Here is a 23,914-nt window from a genome sequence, read left to right as displayed (position 1 = left end):
GCGACAACAGATAATTTATGTATGTCATCAGGGTGCACTTGTGTTGTGAATTCTTGGGTGGTACCTGTACGAGCAATGGTAGGGAGGTAGGGAGGTGTGGGAATGCCATGGCATGGGGAAGCATCTGCTAAGCAGGGGGTGGCTGGTGCACTGGACTGCGCAGGAGACAACCTCGGGTGATCAGCTGACAGACGAGGGATCATGACCGAAGGCAACGAGGAGCCAGCGTGGATTGAACGGCGTGACAAAGAGCTGTCACACGAAGATGGTAACACAATGGTAGAATCCGAGTGGTTGGTAGTTCGACTGCGAGGGCTGTGAGGAGTGAAGCCCCGAAAAGATTGGCCACTCAAATTAGATGAACGCGGAGAAGGAGTAGTGCTCGGCAGAGAAGCACGCTGTGGAGAATCAATACCCGAATGCATGGTATGGGAAGATGGATGGCCGCTCAGAGCAGGATTGGGAGAAATAGGGGCAGAATCAGGGAGGTTCACCTGAGGCTCAATGAAAGCTGGTTTCACTCGGTTAAGTGAGACTGTGGTTACAGAGTCTTTTATGAGGAGATCCATGTTATTCTCAGAGCGTTTGACGACCTAGTAAGGACCTGTGTAGGGCGACTGAAGCGGGGCTTTGACTGAGTCGTCTCTGAGAAACATGTACTCACAAGAGTCTAGCGTGTGCGGTACGTACACACACGGAGGTGTATGAGCCGCCGGAGGTGGCGGCTGAATTTTGCTGCAGTGCAAGCGCACCCGCTCGAGAAGTGAAGGGAGTTCAGAGGGCCGTGGAAGTGGGGTGGGAGTGACTAATTCTCCAGGCAGAACCACAGGTTGGCCATACACAAACTCGGCTACGGAACCCTTGAGGTCTTCCTTGGAAGTCGCACGAAGGCCAAGAAGCACGAAGGGCAGACTTTAAGGTGTGATGCCATCGCTCGACAATCCCATTGCTTTGGGGGTGGTATGCAGAAGCATGAATTTTGACAATACCACACAGTTTACATAAGTCAGAGAAAACTGAAGACTCGAATTGTCACCCCTGGTCAGTGGTGAGCCAAATCTAGAGGTCCACGAATTTAAGAATGCTCGACTTACTGTCTCAGAGGTAATGTTCGGAATAGGCACAGCCTCTGCCCACCGAGTCATCCTGTCAATAGCTGTAAACCAGTAACGGAAACCCTCGGAGGGGGGCAAAGGGCCTACGAGATCGACATGAAGATGGTGAAACCGGCCTGGCGGTTGGGCGAAACAGCCAAGGGGTGGGGAAGTGTGCCTGGAAACTTTGTTCTGTTGACACAACATGCATGCCCTTGCCCAAGACTGATAATCGCGGCGCATGTCTCTCCAGACAAACCGTTCAGCTACCAGACAGGTGGAAGCTTTGACACAGGGGTGCGCTAATGTGTGTAGTTTGTCAAAGACCTGGCGTTGAAGGGGCTTAGGAATGAATGGCCGCAACGTACCAGTCGATTCATCACACCACACTAAGTCAGATATGCCAGGGAAAGTAGAGCGTACCAGTTGGAGAGAGGAGCTGTGGTCCGAAATTAACTGCATGGTATCGGGGTCTGCCGATTGCAACCGAGGTAGGTCCGTTAAGTCAATTAAGGTTGTGACAGCACCAACACACGAGAGAAAATCAGCAACCACATTGTCCGCTCCTCGGATGTAGCGAATGTCATTTGTAAATTGCAAGATGTAATCGATGAGATGATAGCGTCGTGGGGGTGGATCAGCCGCAGGATTTTTTATGGCAGGAATGAACGGCTTGTGATCAGTGAGCACATAGAAATCTCATCCCTCAATATCAGTTCTGAAGTGTCTTATGGCCTCGTAAACTGCAAGTAATTCTCTGTCGAATGCTGAGTATTTCTTCTGTGCGTTGTTTAGCTTTTTTGAGAAAAACTGCAGGGTGGTCGTAACATCGTTGTATGTCTGACTCAGTACTGCGCCGATAGCATTGTCACTAGCGTCCGTAGTGATAAGCATTGTGGCGTCCGCACGTGGGTGAGCAATAGTGACAGCGGAGGCCAACAGCTGTTTGAGTTCATTAAATGCCTTGTCCATGTCTGGTGTCCATGGTACCTGGCAGGTGCCAGAAGTTTGTGGGCCAGCGAGAGCATCTGTGAGAGGAACCTGCACCGCAGAAGCGGCTGGCAAATGTTTTCGGTAATAATTAACTGTTCCAATGAACCTGCGTAATTCCCTATAGGTCTGAGGGCGTAGCGTCTCGAGAACAGGCTTGATCTTGTCCTGCGGTGGTGTCAGACCGTCCGATGACACAACATAACTTAGGAATGTGACGGATGACTGGTGCAATTGAGTCTTTTTATTGTTCAGTTCAATACCAGCGGCTGCTAAAATATCTGTCACGACTTGAACACGCTCCTCACTCTGTTCCAAAGTAGAAGCAAAAACCAATATGTCGTCCATGTATACGAAACAAAAGTCTAGATGGGATAAAGTTTGATTGATGAAATGCTGCCACGTTTGGGGGGGCGTTCTTCAACCCAAACGGCATAAATTTGTATTGGGACAGCCCAAAGGGAGTGGTTACGGCAGTCTTTTCAATATCCTCCGGAGCCATAGGAATCTGATGAAATGCGTGCTTACAGTCCAAAACAGAGAAGTACTTTGCACCTGCGAGCGCATGATTGAAGTCTGCAATGTGTGAGACCGGATATTTATCAATGATGGTGCGGGCTTTTAAACGCCTATAGTCTCCGACCATACGCCAAGTACCATCTTTCTTATGGTCAAACACGATAGGACTAGCCCAGCAACCGGAAGAAGGTTCAATTATTCCCTTTTGTAACAGATCATCCAATTGTTCTTTTGCAATTTTCATAAATTCCGGCTTGAGGCGGTGTGGGTGTTGCGATATGGGCGGCCCATCGGTTAGACGTAACCGATGAACTGTGCCATTAGTGACAGTATTTTGCACAAAATCTAGTGACAACTGATAGTGCTTGAGGAAATCAATTCCGAGAATAGGTTCTTCAATTGTTGACACTAGAAACGTCCACTCCAGCTTGCACTCGGGCGAAAGTTTCACTGTATACAAAGTGGAACCCGAACACTGTAGGGTAGACAAATTCACTGCACGAAGTACTGTTTTGTGTGGTTGCACTTTATTGGTTGCTAGGCGAACCGGCAGCAAAGAGACGTCTTCACCAGTGTCTACCAGAAAACATACACCTGATTGTAAATCGCAAACGTAGACTCGACCACACTTACTGTTGTTGTCTGAAACGGAGTGCAACGTGGGATAGTGCCCATTGTTTACATCACAGGAGGTGGCACCGTAGCCTACCTGCTGTTGGAGTTTGGGTAAGAACATGGTGACGCATTTGCGAGCTTGCTCCCTGAATCTCGCGTGGAAGAAACAGTAAGGTTGGGCGGGCCTGTGCTCTTGTGGGTAGAAGCGACGGACGCTGAGAAGCGACGGACGCTGAGAAGCGACGGACGCTGAGAAGCGACGGACACTGAGAAGCGACGGACGCTCGAACGGTGTGAGGATTGTAGTCAAAATGTGCATTCTCATTCATGTGGTATCTCGGAGAAAAGCCACAAGTACTTATGTACGCCGGTGAATGTCCGTTATGCACACAGTATTCACTCGATCGTGAGTGGTGGGGCTGGTTGTAGATGTCGGAGTAATTACTGTCCAGCACAAAATTGTTGACTTGATTAGAAGCAACATAAGGATCCCACACACATCCACTAGGATGCACACTCGGTGTGATATTTGCTGTTTGGCGAGCACTGAACACCTGTTGACTAGCTGGCGCGGAAGGATACATACGTGGCGGGAACTGATTCGAGTTTGAATTTACTACTGGATTTTCCAAAGTAGCAAAACCTCACTCAACGCCACGAACTGTATTGTATTGTGCGTTCGACACAGGAGTAGGAATGTTCCGACCAACACTCTGTGGAGAACACGTGGGAAGGTCTAGGCTAACAAAGCCAGAGTCCACGACCGTTGGCGGTTGGAAGAAACTGGCGGCACTTGATGAATTCCACTGCATGTTCTGGCTGGAGGATTCCGAAGATTCGTGCGGCATGTCCACTACAACAGCAGGAGTGCTGGAGAGATGTTGCTGAAATCCGGGTGGCGGTGAGTGCTGAAAGGCCATTGTCTGGAGCTGAACAAAGGCCCTCGCGATCGCGGAGAAACCAGACGCGGTAGGCTCATAAATAACCTTCGGGCGGCAACTCGGACGCGTATTACACAAAAAACGGGGTCACCAGTGAGGGAATATGGAATAGTTGTAGGTAAACAACTAGAATTCTCTCAGATACAGATTTATGCACACTTAGCTTCTACACAGATAAAAGTTCGGAGGCTAACTGCCATTAGCGTCCAACATCCTGCCCAAAGCCCTCCTCTCAAAGATAGCACACTTATGCACTCAACAAATATCGATATTTATGGTGCTCTACGCCACAACATGTTCAGCATTTCTCATTGTACAAAATTCTTTATACAGGTCAGTAAGTTTCCTGATATTTAAATTTAAAGAAAGAAACTTTATGGTTGGATGTTTTTCTCTGGTATAGTGACTCTCTTTAATTCATGATTGGATGTTTTGCTCTGGTATAGTGACTCTATTTGAGGAAACTGTTGACATAGTCTTTCACTAAATAAATTCTTTCCTGTGGCAGTTTGTGGGTGGGTCTATCTTCCTTCACTGATCTTTAGGTGAAACACCAGTGTTATCACTACATAGTCTGTGCTCTGCACTTAACCTTTTTATCTTTTACTTTGTCTCCTTTTTTAATTCTCCATGGGTCTTTCAATGTGACTGAAGAATATCTAAAAGAAGTTTGTAAATAATGTTTGCTCAATTTCAAGTAATCACCAAAAATCTCATGCTACTTCATTTGAAGTACTTTTATGGTGCACCTGAATCTACATTAATGAGAATAATTTTTATGTGCATGAAACTTTCCTTTCCTGTCAGTGCACTGTTTTTCCAAAGTTTCTATTTACTTGTGCATTTGTTTGCTTCCATGAGTGTTTGCTTCTGAACTTTTGCTGGAGGCTCTTGTCCTGGAATAGTGATATATTTTTGATGTGGAAGAATAAGCATCATCTGATGCGGTCCCATTGACCATCCCTTTATTGACAGTTGGCGAATAATCTGTGATAAAACAAAACAGGTAGCTTGAGTTCACTCTTGTTACCTTTATACGCACATGATAAATGCAGAATGTGGTGCTACACAACGTTGCACTACACAAAACTGATGCTAATAGCATAGGCACATAGGGAACACACACGACACAGATCTGTAAGTCCACAGTATTGGTGATAAGTTGAGAAAACCGTCCCGAAACACATGTGCTACAAAACACGACTGTTTTCTGTGCATGTACCCCGACATCAATATGGGATATGTTCACCATGCACACGTACACAGGTCGCACAACGGGTTGGCATACTCTGGATCAGGTGGTCAAGCAGCTGCTGGGGTATAGCCTCCCATTCTTGCCCCAGTGCCTGTCAGAGCTCCTGAAGTGTCCTAGGGGTTTGAAGATTTGCAGCGATACATCGAACGAGAGCATCCCAGATGTGCTCAATGGGGTTTAGATCTGGAGAACAGGCAGGCCATTCCATTCACCTGATGTCTTCTGTTTCAAGGTACACCTCCATGATGGCAGCTCGGTAGGGCCATGCGTTATCATCCACCAGGAGGAAGGTTGGACCCACTGCACCCCTGAAAAGGCAGACATACTGGTGCAAAATGACGTCCAAATACCCCTGACCTGTTCCTCTGTCAAAGACATGCAGGGGTGTACGTGTACCATTCATAATCCCACCCCACACCATCAAACCATGACCTCCATACAGGTCCCTTTCAAGGACATTAAGGGGTTGGTATCTGGGTCTTGGTTCACGCCAGATGAAAACCCGGCGAGAATCGCTGTTCATACTATACCTGGAGTTGTCCGTGAACATAACCTGGGACCACTGTTCCAATGGGACCATGTACTGTGTTCTTGACACCAGGGTTTACGGGCTCTCCTGTGGCCAGGGGTCAGTGGAATGCGCCTTGCTGGTCTCTGGGTGAATAGACAATATCTGTTCAGTTGTCTGTAGACTGTGTGTCTGGAGACAACTGTTCCAGTGGCTGCGGTAAGGTCCCGAACAAGGTTACCTGCTGTACTCCATGGCCATCTGCAGGCACTGATGGCGAGATATTGGTCTTCTTGTGGTGTTGTACACTGTGGACGTCCTGTCGATGAAATTCACTCTGGATGATCTGGATGGCCACTTCATTTGCTCAAATTGTCCAGAATGTTCTCCAAATCAATTCCGAACAGTTGTGGCCCGGTGACATGTGCATTGTCATCTATAAAAAGTCCAGTGTTGTTTAATAACATGAAGCCCAGAGCGGCTGCAAATAATGATTTCCAGTCAATGACTGGCTTAGATGGACCAGAGGATGCAGTCTATTCCTTGTAAACCCAGCCCATGCCATTATGGAGCTACCACCAGGTTGCACAGTGCCTTGTTAACAACATGTGTCCATGGCTTTGTGGGGTCTATGCCACACTTTATTCCTATCACCAGCTCTTACCAACTGAAATTGGGCCTCATCTGATCAGACCACAGTGTTCCAGTCATCTAGGACCCACCAATATGGTCACTAGCCCAGGAAAGATGTTGCAGGCAATGTTATGCTGTTAGCAAAGGCACTCACATTGATAGTCTGCTGCTAAGGACTATTAATGCCAAATGTCACAGCACTTCCTAGTGGATACATTCATTGTAAGTCCTACATTGATTTCTGCAGTTATTTCACGCCATCTTGATAGGCTGTTAGCACTGGTAACTCTATGAAAACACTGCTGCTTTCAGTCATTGGAAGGCCATCATCCACAGCATTGTCTGTGATGACTGGTAATGCCTGAAATTTAGTATTCTTGGCATACTCTTGACAGTGTGGATCTCGGAATATTGAATTCCCTTATGATTTCTGAAATGGAATGTCCCATGCATCTAGCTCCGACTATCATTCCATGTACAAAGTCTGTTAATTCCTGTCATGTGGCCATACCCACATCAGTTAATGAATGACCTCAGGATGAAAGGATATTTATCAGATGTTATGATCCAAATAACCTAGTGCATGTTCCCAAGACATTCTGATCTTCTATGAACATTTGTGTGTTCAGCTAATTTAGTGATGGTCATTCCTGCACAAATTGCTGTGTAATGGGCACATATTAATTGGTAAACAACATGTTTGCTTTCCAAGGAAGGAACTAATAGTTTCGAAATCTGAGATAATTTTGTGTACTATTCTATCTATGGACAGTGCTAAAAATTTCATCCTCTGAAGCTGATCATTGGCCAGAAATTAGGTCACATAATTTTGTAGTATTCCAGAAGTAAGGCATACAGTAGGGGCATGTGTATCATATAAAATCTTATTTTCAGTTGCAAGATGCAAAGTGTATAGACAAAACATATTAGCATGTTTCAAGTATGTGTCTTGTAATGCTCATGACAGTAAACTTTAGAGGAAGACAGATCGTACAGTGAAGTATTTGATAGTCTCTTTTCCGCGTCCCATCCACAGGACGTTAGGAAAGTGGTAAAAAATTATGCTGGTATATTATATACCCTCTGCTCCACATTGTACAGTATGAGTCAGCATACTTAGGTATGTATAAGTAACTTCATAAACTCGAAGGACCTTACAGATGGTACTCTATTGAGGCAAAGTAATGTCTGAGTATTACACTAGCATTACCATGACTGTTAGCTAGGGTAGTTTTGTAGAAAGACTGTTAAGAACGTATTGGATTTCTACTTTAAGCACAGAGCACCTTAAAACTGCCAAACTTCACGTGGGAAATGGATTCTTCTGTGGCAGAGGCTCACAGTTGTCATTAATCCACTGCAACATCTAAATAATTGAATGAGGCATATTATCCTCACTGATGTAAATGACACATGACAGAACAATAACAAGAATTTTGGGGTAATGCAATCTTGTATCTTTCCTTGTGCCCAAAATCGGTCCAGGGTAGTACTGTATTAGCTGATGGGCTTGTGTCACCCTCATAAACTACAAGGGGTGTAATTTACAGTGCATGCACAATCATTAATTGACAAGAAGCAAGGAAATTCCTTAGCTGCTTCCAGTGATAGTCAGAAATTAACTGTACGCATGATCATACCCTAAACAGCTATAAAATAGGCTTCTAAGAGTCAGAAAAGATACCTACTTTATGTAATTCTTCAGCCTTTCCTAGCAATCTGTTGACATCTTGAGGTGACAGGTGTTCTGCCAGATATCAGTGTCATCCGTGCACAATATTTCAACAACATGACTTGTCATCTTCATCAGGTGCTACTTGAGACTGGCAATCTCTGCCATGATCAGTTCTAGACACCCTGTCAGTGATCCATTTCCAGTAGAATTGTTCCGACACATTCGGTTTTCAGTATGATGTGCCTGGCTACAGGCTGGCAATCTGGTTTCAGTTCAGTAAGCCAGTCAGTGATCTGGCATTTTGTTCTCAGTGTGGTGCACATGTTGCTTTGTCTGGGATTTGTTCTTTGTGTCTACATCCTCTTTCTGCCATCTTTTTCTCTATTGCCTCTTGTATTTCACTGTTCCAGTATCTGGGGATCTGTACCAGAAACCTAGTTTTTTCATAGTTCATGTCATGATAAAGTTTCAGAGAGTGATTGGCAATTGCTGATTTAGTAGCCTGTCTTAGCTGGATGTGGCTCTGATGTTCTTAGCATCTGATGTTCTTAGCATTTGACATCCACTGTCCTAGTTCTTCGGCCAATGTAAGGCATACCACATTGGCTAGATATATTATAAATTATTGATTTTCGTAAGCCGAGGTCATCTTCTACTTTTCCCAGTAGTCTTCTTATTTTGTTAGATGGACACAAAACACATCTGATGTCATGCTTCCTTAAATTCCTGCTGATCTTAGCAGAAATAGATCCCACATAGGGCAGGTAAGCCACAGTATTTGTTTCAGCTACCTCTTTTTCTCTATTGTGTGGCAGAGTGACTGGTTGAGAGACCTTCTGAATTTGTTTGTCCATGTCTCCATTTTTGCAGAAGATATTCTATTTCTGATGTCACACTATCTTGGAGTGACAAAATGTGTGCCCTGTGGACCAATGTCCTTAGAACACCATTTTCCTGCACTGGATGATGACAGCTGCTAAAGTGCTGGTATAAATCAGTGTGCATTGGCTTGCGATACATATTGTGACCAAATGTCCCATCTGTTCTCCTTTTGACCAATACATCCAGAAATAGATTAAACTTATTTCCAATATCGATGCCATGAACTGAGCTGTTGATTTGAAGTGAGATATATTATTTATAAAAAAGTATATTAAGTAATAAAAATGTTGGGAAGCAGCAGTTAAGATATTAAATTCCACAGCAGCCTCTGCAGGACATTCTTGGACTCAGAGAATTGGCTTCATGAGTTACTGTGAGAAAACCATATGGATATATCAAATGAAAGTAAGGGATTGGTCCAGGTTTTTTGGTTTTTATGTTGCAATGTTTGACAGCATCCACATTGCATATAAAGATTTCTTCAGGCACTCTATCAGTTATGTTGGAGGCTTCTCCCAGTTGAGTTTATTAACAAACTGTGATCCCAAGAATTTAACTCTATCAGCATCTCTGACTATTTGCTGTCACATCTTAGATGTGTATTAGAAATTTTGTGTACTGCTTCATATATAACAGAAAGGAGAGTTGGGCCACAGAGTGGTGCAGCAACTATTGTCGTAGGAAAGCTGGACTGGAGCAGAGATGATTAGGGAACAAGTTAACACAATAAACAGAAGATTTATTTAACTTGTATTACTCCAAGTCTACAAAAGCTTGTTACAAATAATGCAGCAGAGTTCAGCTAAACAACACCAATTAGGAAGAACATCTTGGTTCTAAAGCACAAATGATGGTGTTGGAACTGCGGCCAGTTGGTGTTATTTATTTATTTATTTATTTATTTATTTATTTATTTATACATACATACACACACACTTCAAGTTCCATAGGACCTAATCAAGGAGCAAATCTCCAAGGTCATGGAACATGTCAGTACATGAAATTACAACATAAAAGTAATAACGGATAAAAATATGTTTATGAAACCGAAAAAAAGTCAATCTATAAGTTTAAGTAAACACACTCAGCAATACAACTAGCATCAGCTTAATTTTTCAAGGAACTCCTTGACAGAAAAGGAGTGGCCCATGATGGAACTCTGCAGTTTCGATGTGAAAGCGCGTGGATTACTGCTAAGATTTTTGAATTCAAGTGGTATCTTATTGAAAGTGGATGCAGCAGTATACTGCACACCTTTCTGCACAAGTGTTAAGGAAGTCCAATCCAAATGCAGGTTTGATTTCTGCTGAGTATTAACTGAGTGAAAGCTGCTTATTCTGTGGAATATGCTAATATTGCTAACAAGAAATGACAGTAAGGAATCTATAAATTGAGAGGCCAGTGTCAAAATACCCAGACTCGTGAACAGGGATAGACAATAGGTTCGTGAACTTACACCACTTATTGCCTGAACTGCCCCTTTTTGAGCCAAAAATATCCTTTTAGAATGGGAAGAGTTACCCCAAAATATAATACCATATGACATAAGTGAATAAAAATAAGCAAAGTAGACTAATTTTCATGTCTAAAGATCACTTACTTCAGATACCATTTGAATAATAAAAATGGCGGCATTAGGTCTTTGAACAAGATCCTGAACGTGGGCTTTGCACAACAGTTTACTATCTATCTGAACACCTAGAAATTTGAACATGTTTAGTTTCACTAATCATGTGCCCATTCTGTGAAATTAAAATGTCGGGTTCTGTTGAATTGTGTGTTAGAAACTGTGAAAACTGAGTCTTACCATGATTTAGCATTACGTTATTTTGTAGAAGGCATGAACTTAGGTCATGAACTGCACTGTTTGTAACCGAGCAAATGTTGCACACAACATCCATTACTACCAAGAACTAGTGTCATCAGCAAACAGAAATATTTTAGAGTTACCTGTAATACTAGAGGTCATATCATTTATATAAATAATGAACAGGAGTGGCCCCAACACTGATACCTGTGGCACCCCCACTTGACCGTACTCCACTAAGACCCGACATCACAGCCATTCTCAACACTGTGAATAATAATTTTTTGCTGTCTGTTGCAAAATAAGAGGTGAACCAATTGTGAGGTACTCCCCGTAATCCGTAATGACCCAACTTCTGGAGCAATATTTTGTGATCAACACAATCAAACACCTTAGTTAAATAAAAAAATATGCCTAGCGTTCAAAACCTTTCATTTAACCCATCTAATGCCTCTCTGAGAAAAGAGAACATAGCATTTTCAGTTGTTAAACGACTTCTAAAACTGAACTGTTCATTTGATAGCAAATCACGTGATATAAAATCATCAATTATCCTTATATACACAGCCTTTTCGATAACTTTAGCAAACGCTGATGGCATAGAAATATGTCTAAAATTGTCTACATTATCCTATTTGCCCATTTTATAAAGCAGGTTTACTACTGAGTACTTTAATCGTTCAGGAAACTGACCATTCCTAAAGGAAAAATTACAAATGTGGCTGAATACAGGGCTAACTTGTGCAGCACAGTACTTTAATATTATGCTAGGCACTCCTACATATCCATAAGAATCCTTAGTCTTCAGTGATTTAATTATTGACTCAATCTCCCCCTTGTCTGTATCACAGAGGATTATTTCAGACATCAATCTCGGAAAGGCGTTTGCCAATAAGAGAGTTATTGGATTCCCTGCAGAAACTAAATTTTTATTTAGTTCACCAGAAATGCTCAGAAAATGATCATTATATATTTTCCTGAGGGCATGCAGCTTTGGTGTATGGATAAATGATGATGGCGTCCTCTTGGGTAAAATATTCCAGAGGTAAAATAGCCCCCATTCGGATCTCCGGGCGGGGACTACTCAGGAGGACGTCGTTATCAGGAGAAAGAAAACTGGCATTCTTCGGATCAGAGCATGGAATGTCAGGTCCCTTAATCATGCAGGTAGGTTAGAAAATTTAAAAAGGGAAATGGATAGGTTAAAGTTGGATATAGTGGGAATTAGTGAGGTTCAGTGGTAGGAGGAACAAGGCTTTTGGTCAGGTGAATACGGGGTTACAAATACAACATCAAATAGGGGTAATGCAGGAGTAGGTTTAATAATGAATAAAAGAATAGGACTGCGGGTAAGCTACTACAAACAGCACAGCGAACACATTGTTGTGGCCACGATAGACAAGAAGCCCACACCTACGACAGTAGTAAAAGTCTATATGCCAACTAGCTCTGAAGATGATGAAGAAATTGAAGAAATGTATGATGAAATAAAAGAAATTATTCAGATAGTGAAAGGGGACGAAAATTTAATAGTCATGGGTGATTGGAATTCGGTAATAGGAAAAGGAAGAGAAGGAAACATAGTAGGTGAATATGGATTGGGCCCCCCCCCCCCCCCCCCATGATCCATGGACATTGCCGTTGGTGGGGAGGCTTGTGTGCCTCAGCGATACAGATAGCCGTACCGTAGGTACAACCACAACGGAGGGGTATCTGTTGAGAGGCCAGACAAACGTGTGGTTCCTGAAGAGGGGCAGCAGCCTTTTCAGTAGTTGCAAGGGCAACATTCTGGATGATTGACTGATCTGACCTTGTAACAATAACCAAAACGGCCTTGCTGTGCTGGTACTGCGAACGGCTGAAAGCAAGGGGAAACTACAGCCGTAATTTTTCCCGAGGGCATGCAGCTTTACTGTATGATTAAATGATGATGGCGTCCTCTTGGGTAAAATATTCCGGAGGTAAAATAGTCCCCCATTCAGATCTCCGGGTGGGGACTACTCAAGAGAACGTTGTTATCAAGAGAAAGAAAACTGGCATTCTACGGATCGGAGCGTGGAATGTCAGATCCCTTAATCGGGCAGGTAGCTTAGAAAATTTAAAAAGGGAAATGGATAGGTTAAAGTTAGATATAGTGGGAATTGTGAACTTCGGTGGCAGGAGGAACAAGACTTCTGGTCAGGTGACTACAGGGTTATAAACACAAAATCAAATAGGGGTAATGCAGGAGTAGGTTTAATAATGAATAGGAATGCGGGTAAGCTACTACAAATAGCATGGTGAACGCATTATTGTGGCCAAGATAGATACAAAGCCCACGCCTACTACAGTAGTACAAGTTTATATGCCAACTAGCTCTGCAGATGACGAATAAATTGAAGAAATGTATGATGAAATAAAAGAAATAATTCAGATAGTGAAGGGAGACGAAAATTTAATAGTCATGGGTGACTGGAATTCGAGTGTAGGAAAGGGGAGAGAAGGAAACGTAGTAGGTGAATATTGATTGGTGCTAAGAAATGAAAGAGGAAGCCGCCTGGTAGAATTTTGCACAGAGCACAACTTAATCATGGCTAACACTTGGTTTAAGAATCATGAAAGAAGGTTGTATACATGGAAGAACCCTGGAGATACTAAAAGGTATCAGATAGATTATATGATGGTAAGACAGAGATTTAGGAACCAGGTTTTAAATTGTAAGACATTTCCAGGGGCAGATGTGGATTCTGACCACAATCTATTGGTTATGAACTGCAGATTGAAACTGAAGAAACTGCAAAAAGGTGGGAATTTAAGGAGATGGGACCTGGATAAACTGAAAGAACCAGAGGTTGTACAGAGTTTCAGGGAGAGCATAAGGGAACAATTGACATGAATGGGGGAAAGAAATACAGTAGAAGAAGAATGGGTAGCTTTGAGGGATGAAGTAGTAAAGGCAGCAGAGGATCTAGTAGGTAAAAAGATGAGGGCTAGTAGAAATCCTTGGGTAACAGAAGAAATATTGAATTTAATTGATGAAAGGAGAAAATATAAAAATGCAGTAAATGAAGTAGGCAAAAAGGAATACAAACGTCTCAAAAATGAGATCGACAGGAAGTGCAAAATGGCTAAGCAGGGATGGCTTGATCACAAATGTAAGGATGTAGAGGCTTATCTCACTAGGGGTAAGATAGAAACTCCCTACAGGAAAATTAAAGAGACTTTTGGAGATAAGAGAAACACTTGTATGAACATCAAGAACTCAGATGGAAACCCAGTTGTAAGCAAAGAAGGGAAAGCAGAAAGGTGGAAGGAGTATATAGAGGATCTATACAAGAGCGATGTACTTGAGGACAATATTATGGAAATGGAAGAGCATGTAGATGAAGATGAAATGGGAGATACGATACTGCGTGAAGAGTTTGACAGAGCACTGAAAGACCTGAGTCGAAACAAGGCCCCGGGAGTAGACAACATTCCATTGGAACTACTGACGGCCTTGGGAGAGCCAGTCCTGACTAAACTCTACCATCTGGTGAGCAAGATGTATGAAACAGGCGAAATACCCTCAGACTTCAAGAAGAATATAATAATTCCAATCCCAAAGAAAGCAGGTGTTGACAGATATGAAAATTACCGAACAATCAGTTTAATAAGCCACAGCTGCAAAATACTAACACGAATTCTTTACAGACGAATGGAAAAACTAGTAGAAGCCAACCTTGGGGAAGATCAGTTTGGATTCCGTAGAAATGTTGGAACACGTGAGGCAATACTGACCTTACGACTTACCTTAGAAGAAAGATTAAGGAAAAGCAAACGTAAGTTTCTAGCATTTGTAGACTTAGAGAAAGCTTTTGACAATGTTGACTGGAATACTCTCTTTCAAATTCTAAAGGTGGCAGGGGTAAAATACAGGGAGCGAAAGGCTATTTACAATTTGTACGGAAACCAGATGGTAGTTATAAGAGTTGAGGGACATGAAAGGGAAGCAGTGGTTGGGAAGGGAGTAAGACAGGGTTGTAGCCTCTCCCCGATGTTATTCAATCTGTATATTGAGCAAGCAATAAAGGAAACAAAAGAAAAATTCAGAGTAGGTATTAAAATCCATGGAGAAGTAATAAAAACTTTGAGGTTAGCTGATGACATTGTAATTCTGTCAGAGACAGCAAAGGACTTGGAAGAGCAGTGGAACGGAATGTGTAGTGTCTTGAAAGGAGGATATAAGATGAACATCAACAAAAGCAAAACGAGGATAATGGAATGTAGTCGAATTAAGTCGGGTGATGCCGAGGGAATTAGATTACGAAATGAGGCACTTAAATTAGTAAAGGTGTTTTGCTATTTGGGGAGCAAAATAACTGATGATGGTTGAAGTAGAGGATATAAAATGTAAATTGTCAATGGCAAGGAAAGCGTTTCTGAAGAAGAGAAATTTGTTAGCATCGAGTATAGATTTAAGTGTCAGGAAGTCATTCCTGAAAGTATATGTATGGAGTGTAGCCATGTATGGAAGTGAAACGTGGACGATAACTAGTTTGGACAAGAAGAGAATAGAAGATTTCGAAATGTGGTGCTACAGAAGAATGCTGAAGATTAGATGGGTAGATCACATAACTAATGAGGAGAAGAGGAGTTTGTGGCACAGCTTGACTAGAAGAAGGGATCGGTTGGTAGGACACATTCTGAGGCATCAAGGGATCACAAATTTAGTATTGGAGGGCAGCGTGGAGGGTAAAAATCGTAGAGGGAAACCAAGAGATGAATACACTAAGCAGATTCAGAAGGATGTAGGCTGCAGTACTTACTGGGAGATGAAGAAGCTTGCACAGGATAGAGTACCGTGGAGAGCCGCGTCAAACCAGTCTCAGGACTGAGGACCACAACAACAACATATACTGAACACATATCTGATTTATCAGTAACAGAAATATTTTTACTACGAATAGACTTTATATCGTCGACCTTCTGCTGCTGACCAGACACTTCCTTCACAACTGATCATATGCTTTTTATTTTATCCTGTGAATTAGCTATTATATTTGCATACCAAATACTCTTTGCCTTCCTAATAACATTTTAAGTACAATTCAGTACTGTTTGTAATGAGCTACTGTAGCTTGTTTGTGACTACTTCTAACATTTTGATATAATTCCTGCTTTGTTCTACATGATATCCTTATCCCACTAGTCAGCCACCCAGGCTGCCTTTTACTGCTGGTACCCCATTTAGAACATTCTAATGGAAAGCAACTAGGAAAGAGCATGAGAAGTTTGTTAAGGAAAGCATTATATTTGTCATCTGTGTTATTGACACTATAATCATCCTGCCACTCATGTTCCTTCATGAGGTTTAAAAAACTCTCCATTGCATAGTGTCACATGGTAACATGACTCCAAGCGCAAGTAGGCTGAGCGGAGCTGCCGCACGTTCTATATTGTAGCGGCAGAGTGCGATCGTGGTACGGAGCCACTGGAGGTGTGGCTTAGAAGGTGCGCCTGATTGGATCTTCCTGATCCCATATGACCTCTATTGGCATCTAACAGAACCTTTCAGTTCTGTTACCAATGAAACAATGCCCGTGGGATGGTATCAATATAAATTTTGAGCTGTGGTAGTGTATCTTTTCAAAATTTAGTGATAAAGAATTACATGGGAATTGATTTGCTATTTATTGCTAGATTTTTATCATCTGCAAACAATACAGACTTGACATATGGTAATGTTGCTGGTGAAAGCTCATTAATATACGCAAGAAAAAGTAAAGCCTCTAAGATTTACATTGTGGGACACCACATGTATACGGTCTAGTGACTTTAATGTGACCACCATGTATGTTTGATATCAGTGTGCAATAACCACTCACAAACGGCTGACGATAGCTCTAAGAGTGGAAGGTATACAAACCATGTTGAGGGTATGCAGAAATGGAACAATTTGTCTGACATCCAAAAGGGCATATTCATTGGGTTTTGGGCCAAGGGTGGAACCATTTCCCAAATAGCTAAATTTTTAAACTTGGCCACCATGGTTAATACAGGACTCTTTCCTGTCAATGCCGTCTTTTCACTGTCATAGAGATATGGTTTGAACCATTTCAGTTCCCAGTGCACCGTAATATTCTAATTTACTTAAAAAGATAAAGTGATTTGTGCAGTCAAATGCCATTGACATGTCTGAATACACTAATAGCCTGTAATTTATTATGTAATGACTTAAGTATATTTTCACATATATGTAAGTAGGCTTGCAAATAAAAGAACCCTTTAGAAACTCATATTGAGACTTTCATGATATGTAATGTGTAGCCAGATGTTAAAAAGCCATTTGTGGCAAAGGTAAAATTAAATGGAAGTTTCATGATAGTTCTTCATCTCCTTCTTATACATAGACTAAACTTTAGCATATTTAACCTTATTGGGAAATGTTCTAGCAATAAATGACTGATCACACAAAGAAATTGTAGGTTACTAAAGTCAGAACAACAGTCTTTAATTTTAACAGTTCTTATCATAACCACTACAGGTTTATGGTTTTAAAGATTTTAAGGCACACATTAGTTCTCCTGGTGTAGTGAAGGTTATATTCGTATTATCTAAGATATTTGGAATGACTGGTGTAATGCATAATTTTTTGTTAAAGCTAACTGCTTCTACTCAACTCTGGTTCCCAGTCTCCTCCTTCACTGTTTTCATTATTGTATTTATTCCGTTACCTAATTTGACTGTATTTTTCTGGTAATAATTTTTCTTTGATGTCTTTATTACTATCTTCAATACTTAATGGGCTCTAGCATCAACATCAGAGCCTTTTTGACAGGTACAATTTCCTTTTTGTCTTACAAGATACCTTTATTCCCCTTTGTTTTTAGACAAAATAAGTACTTGATTAATAAATATGTTGTACTTTTCATATCATGAGCGCTGTATACATAACTACAGTTCATGTCTGTGGGGAATTTCCTATAATAGTCAACATTTTGTGTGCTAAATTCATTCTTGAAATCATATTTAGTGGTTTTTGTATACTGATCAGTATCAACATATAACTTGTGGAGCTGCATTTCATGGACTGGAGGCTGTTGACTATTGGTTTTGTTACATGATTTTGTTCATTGGGCCTATAAGAATAGTATCAGTGATTGTTTGTGAGTAATTAGGTACCCTAGTTGGCAAGTTTATGGTAGGAATTAAGTTGAATGATAATGTTACTGACTACCACAGATTCTTATTTGATGAGATTGTAAGAAAAACTGTATTAAAATCACCAGGAAACACTATTTCCTTTGTTTTCTTTTTACTATTAAATAGGTCAGTAGAACTTCAAGGCACTTTATGAACAGATGGTAATTACCTTCAAGTGCTCATTATTGTGGCATGTCATATAACTTTGCTAAAGTGATATGCTGCATATGATGATAGTGTTGACGAATGATGATCATCACCTAGTTGGTAAGGCTGGACATGCATATTGTGTGTGGGAATTCGTACCTGTCTGTGCATGCAATCGAGCAGTGATAGGTGGCTTTTCTAACAGACAGGGTCCATTGGCAGTGACTGACATTTTGCGGCAAGTGCTGGTTTGGTGCATCCTTCTTGCTTCCAATCCCCCACCTTAAAGTTACACCATGCTCCATGGCATAAAGATGTTTGTGACAATCAGTAATTACATCACAAGACTTAAAGAAGAAATGCAAGTTAGTCTGCTATAATCTATCAAATCAGGTGTACATAACACTTGTAATGTCAGATATCTAAGGAGCACACACATTGTATGAGGTGTTTCCAAGCTGTAAATGTTGGATGAATGTACATGCAGATAAAAGAAGTTTTATCATTTTGTAGCACAAGACCAATTGATTGGAAACAAAGACAATGATACATAGAGAAACTGTACAGAGGTATGGTAAATTTACCAGTTTCAAGTTTCTGATTTCAGACTTATTTATAACTACGACTGAACCTTCCCATGTCTCCACAACTTTAGCTTTCAATATACACTTTAGTTTGTAAACAGTTTTTTATTAAATTGTATTCCTTTTGCCCTATGAAAATCTACTTCTTTTCCCCATGCTGCTTCAGGCAGTACTTGTTAATATCTCTGTTCTTAAATTTGTGACAATTTATGCCAGTTCGTGTGGCAACAACTCTCCTCCATTACTGCTGTATGGAAGTGATATGTTAACGTGATGTCTGTAACACTTAGCTATCTGTTCCAGTAGTTGCATGATCTTCAGAGAGGCAAATTATTTCAAGTACGACTACGAAGTCTTTTGCGACGGAGTCCTTGCATAAAAAGTTCTCGGTTTACTTGCCGCGTCAAATTTGGATAAAATCCCAAGCTTTCGATGACTACCTCCGTCATCTTCATCAGGGGTAAAACTGACTGTCGTGGATCGGTGAGGCTTCCGCTTTTATAAGCAGTGGACGGCTTCTCATTGGCTGGATGACGTCACAGTGAAACCGATGCGTATTGAGGTGGCGGCCTCTATATCCATAGATTTTGTTTGCGCGCTTTATCCAGCGTTTCTTACAGCGCCATCCATCGCAACAGGCGGAGAACTGCGAGGAATGTAAGAAGTCTCCCTCTGCGCTCTTTCTATATCAATTGCGTGCTTCCATGCATTGCTGAGTGCATAACTGGAATCTCTGTCGAAATTATTTTCACAGAGTCTAATTTCAACGATCACGATCAGAATAACCATTTTTTATGAATACCGTCGTCAGATGGTTAATCTCAGAGCCAAGATGATCGTTGTCCGAAATAGTCCTTGCTCTGTGTACCAAGGTGTTCAGCATAGCTCTCTTCTGAGCTGGGTGGTGAAAACTACGTGCGTTTAGATATAAATCTGTATGCGTCGGTTTTCTGTGCACAGAATGTCTGAGACGTCCATCTGATTTTCGCTCCACCAGTACATCTAAGAAGGGTAACTTTCCATCCTTCTCCACCTCCACTGTAAATCTTATGTTCTGATGTATACCATTCAAATGTTCAACAAACTGCTGCAGTGCCTCATTGCCATGTGGCCAGATTAAAAATGTATCGTCAACATACCTGAAGAAGCAGGATGGACGTAAGGGAGGACTGTTCATACAGATTTATATCTAAACGCGCGTAGTTTTCACCACCCAGCTCAGAAGAGAGCTATGCTGAACACCTTGGTACACAGAGCAAGGACTATTTCGGACAACGATCATCTCGGCTCTGAGATTAACCATCTGACGACTGTATTCGTAAAAAATGGTTATTCTGATCGTGATATCAGATCTACTCTGGCGAAGAAACCAAGAAAGGACGCTGTTTGAACAGATCAAGAGGACCAACACATCGCGCGGCTACCATTCTGCGGTGCAACGACCAGCAAGATTGGCAGAGTCCTGAGCCGGCAAGGAATCAGACCAGTCTTCCGTCCACCCAGGAAGATTAAGGAAATGCTGCAACCCGTGAAAGATAATCTTGGCCTGAGAGTACTGGGAATTTACAGCATTCCTTGCGAGTGTGGCAAAAGTTATGTGAGCCAGTCTATAAGAACTGTCGCCGATCGCAGTGCGGAACATCAGCGTCACCTGAAATACAGGTATCTAGAAAAATCAGCGATGGCTGAGCACAGCTTGTTTAATAAACATAAGATTTTATTCGATGAAACAAGACTACTTGCTCACGCTTCAAACTATTGGGACTCTGTCATCAGGGAAGCAGTTGAAATTAGACTCTGTGAAAATAATTTCGACGGAGATTCCAGTTATGCACTCAGCAATGCATGGAAGCGCGCAATTGATATAGAAAGAGCGCAGAGGGAGACTTCTTACATTCCTCGCAGTTCTCCGCCTGTTGCGATGGATGGCGCTGCAAGCAACGCTGGATAAAGCGCGCAAACAAAATCTATGGATATAGAGACCGCCACCTCAGTATGCATCGGTTTCACCGTGACGTCATCCAGCCAATGAGAAGCCATCCACTGCTTATAAAAGCGGAAGCCTCACCGGTCCACGACAGTCAGTTTTACCCCTGATGAAGATGACAGAGGTAGTCATCGAAAGCTTGGGATTTTATCCAAATTTGACGTGGCAAGTATTTCAAGTACGTTTCACAATACTGATTCATCAATGTAAAAGAGTATCTCATTAATTTTATTCAACAATCCTGATTCTGATGCAATAAAGATAGTTGGCATTTCACTGTAAGTGGGTGGAGATGAAATTTCTGGCGGCACGGCTAAACTTTTTGACTAACAGCTGTTTTGTGCTGATGCTGTGTGCTAGAATTCATGCTTTAGTTTCTTTCTCAACTGAATGTTTGTTTCAGTCCTAACCTCCTTTATAAGTTGGTCTCTTTGTGTCATCCCTATCCTAAAAATGTACTACTTTCACTACAGGAATGCTACGACCTTTAACTTTTTGAAGGGTACCCTCAACATATTAAGAGAACCTGCTATCAGTAAATAATGAACTATTGATGTTTCAGATTTGTTGATTTCGTGTCACTTGCTTCAACTTAGATCTGATTGTGCAGCATTACAACAGAATTTAAAAGTTTCAATTTTGTTCTGTTTTCTGGAAATTAAGCTGTGATTCTGTTTTTGTTGATTTTCCTTAAGGGTGTGGAAAATTGGTGAATTGCAATCATTCAAGCATCAAGATTCTCTCATCTGTATAGGACCTCATCACTTCATTTTTAGCTATATATGAGACCAAGTTTTGGATTCTTGAAAATGTTGAATGATATAAAATTATCTTTTTTTCCTTTTCTTTGTTTGTATGACTGCAAATAGATTCTGTTTTTAAATGTAACAGGTCAAGGAGAAAGGTCGTCCTGCAGGATTCATAGACGCCAGTGACAGCAGCATCTCCAATTGGATGCGGTTTGTAAACTGCTCACGTCACGAGAGGGAGCAAAATCTTCTAGCGTTTCAGTACAAGAGGAGAATATACTACCGCACAACTCGTCTTGTACTACCTAATGTAGAGCTGCTTGTGTGGTATGGTGACGAATTGGGGAAAGCTTTGGGCATTGACAAGAAGAAATACTGCATTGATAAAAAGTGCTCACGTGAGTATCCCTTCATTGGGACAATATAAATATTACAAATAGCTGAATTAATTAATATTTTAATTTTATTTATGCCTCAAATAATACTGTGATCAGCCTTAATAATTAATTAAATGTGACATTTGGCTTTTAGAATTCAAGTAATAGAAGTATATGAACTCGTGAAAAGAGACAAAAGATTTTAAGTCATGAAATTTAAAGCAGTACAAAAGCAGTTTAAATGTATGTTAACAAGAAAAACCGAAATTATACAGAAATAGGATGACAGTTCAATAACAACAATGACATTCACACTAGACAATTACCTACATTGACTGATATCCCTTTAACAACAGTCAGTGAATGTTAGAGTCAAACACTAACACGAGATATCATGTTGCTGTGTTTATTTATCATCTGATGAACAAGCTCTTGGGAAAGTTGCATGCTAATCACAGTTTGAAACTTCCTGGAAGATCAGAACTATGTGCCAGCCCATACCTCGAACACGGAATCTTGTCTTTCAGGGGTAGCTGAAATATTAAAAGCAGGTTCTTTTCATGAAACTGTTTTCAATGTGAAATGTCTCTGTTAATACAGACATGAAGTTGACGCACCCTTAAAGGCATATCCAAGTTGTTAATTAACTGTTACAATATTTTAAGATTGAATGTGTGGATAATAAGCCAAGTTGTTGTCCAGTACATGGAATTTCCATCAGTAGATTGGAAACTATCACAAAATTTTTTTGAGACTTTGCGGGGTTGTTGTCTGAGCAGTGCTGGGGCCTAACTGCAAGAAGTTGCACTTATTTGGCATGAACCCTCACACAGTATTGTAGTGGCTGGTGTTGATGACATCTGGGCAAAATAAGAGAAATTAGAGAGAGTGTTCACAACAAGTAACCAAATAACCACCCTGTATAAAAGTGCAAAGTCAATTGGTCAAGGTCCCAAGGCTGATCCGAAGTAGACCATAGAGAGAAATATCATGTTGGGTCCAGCTGGCTTCACTCACATGTGTGGCAGGCCTGGACTATGTGCTCAGTGTTGGTGTTAATTCTAGGCCAGTATACACGATTCCTTGCCAAAGCCTTCATTCCTGATGTTTGCCATGTGTCTCATGTAATAGCCTGAGCTGTGAGCTCAAATCAGTACCACAGAATAAGCACAGGATTGTCTTTAACAGCAACACACATCCATGCAAGTTCCAAATCAAAGCTTAGGTCCAGAAAGAGAGGAAACAGTTGTATTCAATAGTCATCACACAGAAGTTTCAGTAAAAATATCCAAACTGCCAGTCCACCCACTAGGAGCCAGGAATTTATCTCCTGTAGAGCAACAATGGCTGTCCATGACACAAGTTTGTTGGGACCTCTGGAACTGCTGCAGATGAAAACAGAACTATGTGCCACACAAATAATATGGGTGCCACTCTTCACGTCTGTCCCCAAATTGCAGGAGTTAATGTGGTATTGGAGTATGTGATTGGATGGAAAATCATTTACAGACAGTGAAGAAATATCTGATGGGTCCCAGTGGAGTGTGTTAGAACAAGTGTTGTTCATATTCTACATAGTAGAGGTTGGGGAGTGAAAGACCTCTACAGTAGGTAGTGGAGCTGGTTTGCTAGTCGTCAGGAAGATATTCAGTTGGTGAATAGATAACAGGCGGTAGTCTAAACACCCCATTATTCATTTATTCCATGTCAAAATACATCAGTTGTGGTGGTACTAGGTTGTGGCCAGTACCCCCAAGATGCAGGCTGGAATTGGTTGATGAATCATTTTTAAGTCAGCAAGTGGCGTCTTGTCATGGGTGTTGTGTTGCTTCCCCTTGGGCAGTGGACAGCTGCTGGGGTGAGGCAATGTTATTGCTGCTCCAGTGGTGAGGCACTGACTCAGACCCCCAAGCAGAATGATTTGTGGCAGCTGGCACAGAAAGCTACACCGACTGGCACGAATACACAGCTCAGTGGGGATAGCAAT

The 23,914-nt window shown here is 41.5% G+C and overlaps 1 protein-coding gene across 1 annotated transcript in view; it reads left to right on the top strand.

The window, feature by feature from the left end:
• Window positions 1-23,914, top strand: part of LOC126203915 (histone-lysine N-methyltransferase PRDM9-like) — a 302,991-nt gene that overhangs the window by 236,556 nt on the left and 42,521 nt on the right. The window contains exon 6 of the mRNA XM_049938306.1: window positions 21,693-21,948. Coding sequence (XP_049794263.1) covers window positions 21,693-21,948 — 256 coding nt within the window. The remainder of the gene's footprint in view (window positions 1-21,692; window positions 21,949-23,914) is intronic.

The sequence above is a fragment of the Schistocerca nitens genome, chromosome 9 (genome assembly GCF_023898315.1).
Source record: "Schistocerca nitens isolate TAMUIC-IGC-003100 chromosome 9, iqSchNite1.1, whole genome shotgun sequence".
NCBI lineage: Eukaryota > Metazoa > Arthropoda > Insecta > Orthoptera > Acrididae > Schistocerca > Schistocerca nitens.
The sequence above is the reverse complement of the archived record's forward strand: the minus strand, read 5'-3'. Positions and strand labels throughout refer to the sequence as shown.